The 8,806-nt window shown below is 35.6% G+C and overlaps 1 protein-coding gene across 2 annotated transcripts in view; it reads right to left on the reverse strand.

The window, feature by feature from the left end:
- The window catches only part of LOC108716955, a 93,615-nt gene that overhangs the window by 60,208 nt on the left and 24,601 nt on the right, over window positions 1-8,806 (reverse strand). For both annotated transcript variants that reach the window (XM_041563247.1, XM_041563246.1), the window contains exons 3-13: window positions 8,461-8,586; window positions 6,462-6,587; window positions 6,165-6,275; window positions 5,877-5,993; window positions 4,007-4,120; window positions 2,822-2,935; window positions 1,566-1,679; window positions 1,257-1,379; window positions 930-1,058; window positions 694-804; window positions 427-537 (exon numbers count right to left, since the gene is read on the reverse strand). In XM_041563247.1, coding sequence (XP_041419181.1) covers window positions 427-537; window positions 694-804; window positions 930-1,058; window positions 1,257-1,379; window positions 1,566-1,679; window positions 2,822-2,935; window positions 4,007-4,120; window positions 5,877-5,993; window positions 6,165-6,275; window positions 6,462-6,587; window positions 8,461-8,586 — 1,296 coding nt within the window. The remainder of the gene's footprint in view (window positions 1-426; window positions 538-693; window positions 805-929; window positions 1,059-1,256; window positions 1,380-1,565; window positions 1,680-2,821; window positions 2,936-4,006; window positions 4,121-5,876; window positions 5,994-6,164; window positions 6,276-6,461; window positions 6,588-8,460; window positions 8,587-8,806) is intronic.

Genomic DNA, 8,806 nt, shown 5'->3' on the forward strand with positions numbered 1-8,806 from the left:
ATTGTTACAGATGGAATGTTAAAAAACCTAAAAGCCAAGTGTGCTTTATGGCAATGCTACACAAACCTGCAGCAAGACAAAGGTATGTGTATTAATTCAGCACTGTTCTTCATGAAGGGAATCCTTAAGTATGGCTTTAAATATTGACAAAAAGAAAGCAATTTCCATTAGGAGAAGCAAGGAAATCAGTTTTCCTTATAGAGCATATTTATCAAAGTTTGATATACATCTCAAATAGTCAATATCATGGCATTTGTTGCAAGCTGAGTGATTTCTTGAATTTGAATTTCATGGTTACTGAAGGAAGGGAAATGTGGGGTTCCTAACAATCATGGTAAACTTTAAAATGCCATAAAATGAAAGAAGAAGAGTTTCTTCTGAAACTCTTATCAACCATAACATAATTAAAAGTAAATATTCTTTCACCTTCGTTGCAAGTAGGTCCTCTCCAGCCTTGCATGCATGAGCACACAAATGATCCCAGTGTGTTACTACAGGTTCCCTTAGCACATGGACTGGTCTCACACTCATTTACGTCTGATTAAGGAAAGACAAAAGAAAGCAAGTATCATTAGTGCAACTTGTCTTCATTAGCCTGTTAATTTTGCACCATATATTTTTCTAAAACACTATATACTATGTTAGGAACTAGATAAACTGACCGAATATCTTCATGATTCACATATCTCATACCTGTATCACAGTTAGTTCCCTTCCATCCTGCGTAGCAACTGCATGTATAGCCTAAGGCTCCATTCTGACACTGACCATTTCTGCAGGGGGAGCTTTTACAGTAGTCAATTTCTGCCAAGGGGAAAAAAAATCCAAAATACTATATCATGTTTTTTCCTTTTTTACATCTCAGTAACTTATAAACTGTATAGCTGATATACATTTTTATGTCATTAAAGTCGTTAAAGTTTTCTTACTGTTGCATTTCTGTGTGCTTATTTGATCTTGTTCATAACCATTCTGGCATGAGCAGGAATATCCACCAAGCATGTTAGAGCACAGTTGCTGGCAGTTGTTGTTTTGCTTCAGTGTACACTCATCAATGTCTGCAGGAAGTTATGATATTATTACAACAAGGAATCAAAGACAACGTGTAATGTTCTTCAGATTAGCCAGTTTAAAAGAGGGAATGAAAACATTTTACAGAATCCACCATGCTAAATGCTAAGCAAATCTTAAAAAAAGTAAATTGCTCCATTTATTTTCTACTTTTGCACTATATACAAATGGAGATGTTTTTTTACCTCTGCAAGTAGCGCCATCTCCATAATATCCAGCTTTGCATGTGCATGTATAGGATCCTGGAGTGTTTATACAGATTGCTTCTGCACTACACTTACTAGGCTGGGCAGCACATTCATTCACATCTGAAAGGCAAGAGGATTATTTTATGATAGAAAAGTACCCATGGAAGTTATGTTATCTGTTTATTAATGCAGAATTAGAAGACAAGCATTCAAATATACAGTAGCTTGTCATGTCATCAGTTATTAACATAATAATCAACAGTACTCTAAAGTACTAAATAATAATATATTAGGTGATAATTATACCATCCCTGCAGGTTGTTCCCTGCCAGTTGACTGGACATTGGCAAGAGAATCCATTGACTCTATCAATGCACAATCCTCCATTTTGGCATGGGTTACTGTTACATTCATTTATTTCTGCAATAACAAAAAGATTAAAAAAAAAACATTAAGTAAAATGCACCATCATCTCCACATCTCCTCGAGAACTAAAAAAAAAAACCCTTACAGAATGAATACATCCAATAAATGCATTTATATATCCCACTGGATTCTAAGCAAATTCACTTAGGAGTCATTTTCAAATACAAATGCAGTGTGCAAAGTGCAGTTTTGATGGCAAGTTGCAATGTGTTTTTCCCCAGAATTCAGTGTTTATCCCTATAACTCCAACATAATTGCAGTTGTAAGTGGGCAATGTGCCTGGGGCCATTGCAGCTAGTGAGTTAAACCAAGGGAAACTGCAACTGCATTTCCTTGTGAACCAGATGCAATTGTGTGTGATGTCTGGGTGACATTACATTCACCATTAGCCATCAAATGACATTCTTTAGATGCTAGTATGCTGTACCAACTGGTCAGGTCAGGAAACAGGTCATCCTGGAGCTATCGCTACTTTCAGAGGTTGCAGTACCTCAAAGGTTGCATGCAATTTGGAACAGCAGGCATGGTGGACACCTCTTGATGCAACAACCTTTAATGAAATCTGCACAACCACTTCTGCAGTAGCAGATGGCACCTAATACCTGGTTTGGTTCACATTTAACTAAACTTTTCTTATGTTATAGAATGGCTAGTTTTCTGGTATTAGTGTTACTGGGTGCTTGCTTTCTAGTTAAAAACAACAAATATGTAGTGCTTTACGGCATAGATTGTAGGTTTACACAACAAAAGTAAAGTTACCAGATTATTTGAGAAATTAGGAACGCTTCTAATACATACAAAGTTGTTAAACTGCACTCAATCCAAATTCGCTGTATTTAAGTTAAATTTAATTAGTGCATCCCTTATATATAAATGTTTTGGAAGTTTTCTCAGAACCTTGCACCTGTATTAATAGCTTTACTATATGAGTGCCACTTTTATTTTAATAGCAGAACTAGCTGTACATATCCGTAACTGATTAACTGATTTATCTACAAGAATTGGGCACATTAGAAAAATAAATGTAATGCCATTTGCTTTGGATAAACAATGTCCTAAAAGTATGAGAAAAACAAAACATGTTATGCCTTTTTAAAATCTGTAGCATGTGTGACTAGCTAAATGTTAATACTCACCAGTCTCGCATAATGTGCCCATGTAGCCAGGATTACAATTACAGGAGAAACTAAACATCATATTATTGCAGGTAGCTCCATTATGGCAAGGGTTATTGAGGCACTCATTAATATCTACAGAGAAATAATTTTGTTTACTACATTAAATATACATCTTTATATTGATGCGTTACACGGAGAGGGTTATTTACTAAAATCCAATTTTCACAATTAATAAACAATTCTCTTGTAATGATTTGATTAGGAGTGCTTTAAATTGCTTAGTGCTATTATCACTTGCTTGACTCCCAATCAATCCCGTGCCAACACACAATTAATACATAATATCTCAATTGATTGTTATTAAGTATAATAAATTAATTAATTAAAGTGCTTGTGCTATAATTCATAAACTGTGACTTTCAATTGATTTTATGCTTTTGTGTACAATTAAAATGATATAATTTAAAAAATCCATTGGTTCTATGTGTGCTTTAAATAAAGTGCTGCTGCTATAAATATTAATTTCAAAAAGTATTTTTTACTATGATAAACTCACTTTGAAATTAATAAATTAATTCCCAACTTCATCTAATTTTTTAAATAAAAAAAACCATGACCAAACTCTAATACCCGATTTGACCTTATTTATTATTAAAAAAAAGCTTGATTTACTCAGTTTGGTTATAAACTCGATAAAATCCCAAATCGTACAAGTTTTTTCCTGAATCAATCGATTCTTTCTAGCTTTATCTCTGTCATTGACTTATACACAACCTTGGCATGTCTGAGATGGCCGTTTTCAAAAAATTTGAGTTTTAAAAAAAGAAACAAAAAATTTGAGTTTTGTCCCAAAAAAGCCAGACTAGAGTTTAGTAACCCCCTACATATAGCATTTTGAGAACGGGGGGGGGGGGGGAATTCCCAAAGATCAAATGGTTTCCCACATAATTCATAGCCATTCATTCTTTACTAATATTTCTATTTTGTCATTAGGCCATTTTTATCAAATTAAACTGTTCATAACCATAATTCTGTCCTTCAGAAATACATTATCTTGGCCCCCAAAACTATCATTGATGTGATTCTGTTTGAATCCCAATGCAATGCTGCCATTTTATTACCAGGCATTATCTGCAGAATGTAAGAATAAGTTTGGTAAATATCTAACCCCACATGCTACAAGTAAGAATAACTTCCTTTTACCTTGATCACAGTTCACACCACCGTACCCAGTATTACACAAGCAAGTATAACTTCCCATGTTATTCCTGCATTGCCCACCATATTTACATGGACTTGTAAGACATTCGTCTACATCTGGAACATAAAAAGGACACTTTGCTTATTTCCAAGTCTTGAATGATAAATGCAAAACATACATTCAATGCAAATGTTTTACATATAAAATGTAGGACATTCATCCAGCATGTATCAGGCATCAGCAAGTTATATATGGCAACAGCCAAACATGATCCTGCTGCATTTAGATGCATGCCTATAGAGCAAATACCTGTATGACCAAATGGGGGTGATAGAGGCATTATGGATACACAAATTGGATATTGTGACCCCAAGTTTTAAGTTGTTTTCAGTTGATTTTCAAAATAAAGCTGGTCATATTTAAATTGTGTGAATTAGCAATGATCAGTGAGTTATAATCAATCTTAAAACACATTTTAAATGTAAAACTCTCTTCAAGCTATGCTGACTGGATGGTTATGCACAGCAGCCCACAATATGATATGCGATAGCTTTAGAAAACATCATTGGCCCACTCCTTGATATTTCAGACCAGATGAACAAAACAAACTTAAAGGAGAAGGAAAGCTACGGAGGCATTTTATTGCCAATAGATTAGCTGCAATAGTGCAAGCTAGAATGCTATATTTATTCTGTAGAATGTTTTACCATACCTGAGTAAAAAGCTCTAAAAACTCTCTGTTTGTTTAGGATAGGAGCTGCAGCATTAATGTGGTGTGACATCACTTCCTGTCTGAGTCTCTCCCTGCTCTGGGATCAGATTACAGTAGAGAAGGGAGGGGGCGGGGGAAGAGGAGCAAACTGAGCATGCTCTTGCCCAGGGCAATGAGGTTTAAGCTGAAAACAGGAAGTCTGATACAGAAGCCCATGTGTACACAATAGAAGGAAAGAAATGTGATGTTTCTTTTGACAGGGGACTCAGAGCAGCAATACGTTGGGGGTTTACTGGTATATTTAGATGGACCTTTCTGATAAGGCTTACTTAGTTTTAACCTTTCCTTCTCCTTTAATCATAAGCCAAGGAGTGTTATAAAACAATAAATACAGGAAGGGGGGCATCTCAGTCCCTAATAAAAAGTATGGTGTACTTGTCAAAGTTCTAGGACACTGGCACAAATTCTTACTTATCCAATCCAATTTTGATCAATGTTTTTAGGCAGGATTATTTTTAACATATAGTAGTGTTTTCCCCCGCTAGCCTGTATTTATCGCTACATTAGTGCCCATGTTTCTAAGTAATAAAACATTGTATATTCTAACAAGTAATACTTCCGATCAAACAAAAAATGGTTTAGTTAGGGTATTATTTAAAAAGAAAGAACTTGATCCCCTTTTTTAGATTAAACTTAAAGTATATATATTGACTTTAGCATTAAATTAAGGGGCCTATTTATCATATTTTTAAACTATGGTTACCACTCAGTATTCAGTGGCAATTGACATACAGAGGAGGTATTAGAACAATGCTGCTGAATTCTTACACCTCCGCAGCTGAACTATTATGAAATTATTGAAAAAAATTAAGAATCCTTATTTTGAATATCTGATATAATTCCTACTATGTTTTTCTTATATATTTTACAGTGTTGGTTGTAATAAAAGGACAAGTACATGGTTTTAATAATACATAACCAAACAATCAAATGTTTTTTTTCAAACAACAGCGGAGTAAATAGTAACTACTGGTTGCTATAAGTTACTAGAAATGGATCACACAAAACAACCATAACAACAATAACCTTAAGGTTCTAAGTGAACAGGACATCTGAACACATATGTCTTTAAATATCAGAACAATTGTGTTTAAACTCACCTTCATTGCAGGTTTGTCCAGTCCAGCCAGCTATACATTTACATGTATAGGAGCCTACTGTGTTGGTGCAGTTACCTTTAGGGCTGCATACATTTGCTGATGCACATTCATTCACATCTGGTAATAACAACAAAAACAACAACGAGTTACAGCCTCTGTATTTTAACATACTTATGTAACATGAAACCTAAACATTTGGAAATTGTTTGACTGTGGGATGCGCAGCATTAAATTGTCTGACTGTCAGTAAAGAAAAGTTTGCAACCCTATGTTTTAATCCCATATTACCTATGTCACAGTTGGTTCCTTGCCACCCTGAGTTACAACTGCATGTGTAGCTGTAAACTCCATTTTGGCATTGGCCATGTCTGCAGGGGGAGGTTTTACAGTAGTCAATCTCTGCAAAAGAAAAACATTAAAGATGCAAAAAAACACTATAGCACATTTTGATATTTTACACATTCTTGCTCTATATTATATAAATGACTTTAACCAGGTTAATAATAATTAATAGTTGCATACAAAATAATATTTTATGGAGAATAAGTGTAAATCTAGTTCTAAAAAAAATCTAAAATGTCTTACTATTGCAGTTCAGTGGATTGTTTGGGTCTGTTTCATAACCATTCTGGCAGGAGCACCTGAATCCACCAATCGTGTTAGAGCAAACTTGCTGGCAGTTGTCTGTGTGCCGTGCACATTCATCGATATCTGCAAGACAAGAAATACATATCCTAATATCAATTCAAGATGCATCTCAACTCAATATATATCCGAGCAAGCAAACTGCAGGAGTTGTGGTCAGCCAAAAAATGGGTTTAGGTGACCAGAAATGTCAGATTTCAGTGAAACAAAAATCTAGTCTACTAAGAATCCTTCAATCTCATACCTCCCAACATTTTAGAATAGAAAGAGGGACAAAAAGAGTTGCTGAAAAACTTTGGCCACATCCCTCTTTGTGGTCACACCCCCTAATTACTATGTTTATTTTACAAAATTAGGCAGGTTATTAAAGTTTGAACACATTTCTATGGTTTTATGTGTTATTACAGTTTTGAAGGTGAATTGCCCTTTAAGCTGCATGTCACAGTTTCCCCAAGAGACCTGCTTATCTTGAATTGTTACAATTGTTTCTTTGCTTATCTTAAATTGTTACAAATGTTTTGAAGTGAGTGCATCTGCCACGTATTCTGGGCTCTCTGCCAAAAGCCAATTAAGTTTTAGAAACTGTTCAGTGCAGGAGATCAAAGAGAAAGTCGAATAGAGGGTCAGTTTGGAGGTATCTAAAACAATCGCTCAGTCTTTAGCAAGCTCTCAAAGAGAGGAGCTCTGTGAATGTATCCAATCATATCAAGCTAAGACTTGAAAACCAATCAGTTTCCCAATGCCACTAAGGAGACTGCAAAGTATAATTGGTTGAATTGGGTTCCCTGGCTATCTGCTTTCACAGGGCTTGACTTTTCAGTAGAGCCGTTAGCCTCACGCTTAGGCAGTTTATTCACAAAACCATAGATTTACCAAACATGTCTCTTCAAATGAGCTTTTCTAATCTCATTCTCTTAGAAAGCACCTCACACACTTCCTATTTCCTGCTTCCCTTCAGAGAACTCCCCTCCCACAGGTGTGGTACTGTTTACATGCTGATTGCACCCAGACTCTATTATCCTCTTCATATGCTGGGTCTCATAGTGCATTCTGGGAGATATATACTTTCCCTCTAGAGTTTTCCCAGACATTGTGCTATATACTGTATATATAATGTATATCAATAAAAAGCATGATGCTGCAAGCAGAATCATAAAATGCCAAATATTTGCAAATATATTTTATTTTACAATTATGGTTACGTTTTTTTTTAATAATATACAAGCTTCAGTGAGCCATGTCATATGTCATGTGGCACATGGCATGTTGTAGCATTGTAAACATTTTTTTAAAAAGAATGCTTACAGAGCATTTTTCCTTTCTTTTTGTTCAGATTAGGAAAACCATGCAGGATTCCCTGAGATTGATGCGGCAATATGCCAATTGCTGACCACCAAGTCATAGCCCCATCGCCCTGCCCGGAATTAGTCGCAGAGAAAGGCAGCAAGCCTAGTTTGTAATATTACATAAGTGGCACTTAGGGTTGCCACCTCTCCGGTAATTTGAAGGGCTGCCCGGGTCAAAACTTCCTGCCCAGTTTTACAAATTAGGAAAATTCCCCATGATTGACATGGCATTCGGCCGATCGCCTCATCATAACCCCGCCCCCAATTTCATAGCCCACCACATCACAGCTCCGCCTCCTGCCCGGTCTCCACTGGTAGAAAAGGTGGCAACCCTAGTGTCACTGTTAATAAGGATTCAATTTACAGGTGTGGTTAGTGTTGACATCTGTTATTATTGGTACTTAGTGATAACAATTAGGTCATGAGATGCATTGAAACTTGTGCGTTATAGTGTTTCTGTACTAACTAAATCATCAAACATGAAAAAGCAGCAAAAAAATACTGATCTGCTAACAAATACATTTTATTTTTTTTATTCTAGAATTCAGTAATTTAAAAAAATGCATTAAATATGGTAGGAGATTGCAATTTACCTATACAGAGTGTCTCCGACTGATCATTACTAAAGCCAACCTTGCACGTGCACATAGAAGTGGTATGTCCAGGTTTAAAGCTGCAATTTCCATTCATACATGGTAGGTTGCAAACCGCAGGAGAAGCTAAAAGGAAAAAAAAAAGAAGTTAGTTGTAATTTAAAAAATATATATAGAACTCACTGTAAATATTTTTTTCCTAAAAGTGATGTGTAAGTCACTTTTTGTGCTTCCATCAGCAAGTCACATTTAGGGGCAAATGCATCAAGGGTCGAATATCGAGGGTTAATTAACCCTCGATATTCGACTGGGAATTAAAATCCTTCGACTTCGAAAATCGAAGTCG

This window comes from Xenopus laevis, chromosome 5L (assembly GCF_017654675.1).
Source record: "Xenopus laevis strain J_2021 chromosome 5L, Xenopus_laevis_v10.1, whole genome shotgun sequence".
Taxonomy (NCBI): domain Eukaryota; kingdom Metazoa; phylum Chordata; class Amphibia; order Anura; family Pipidae; genus Xenopus; species Xenopus laevis.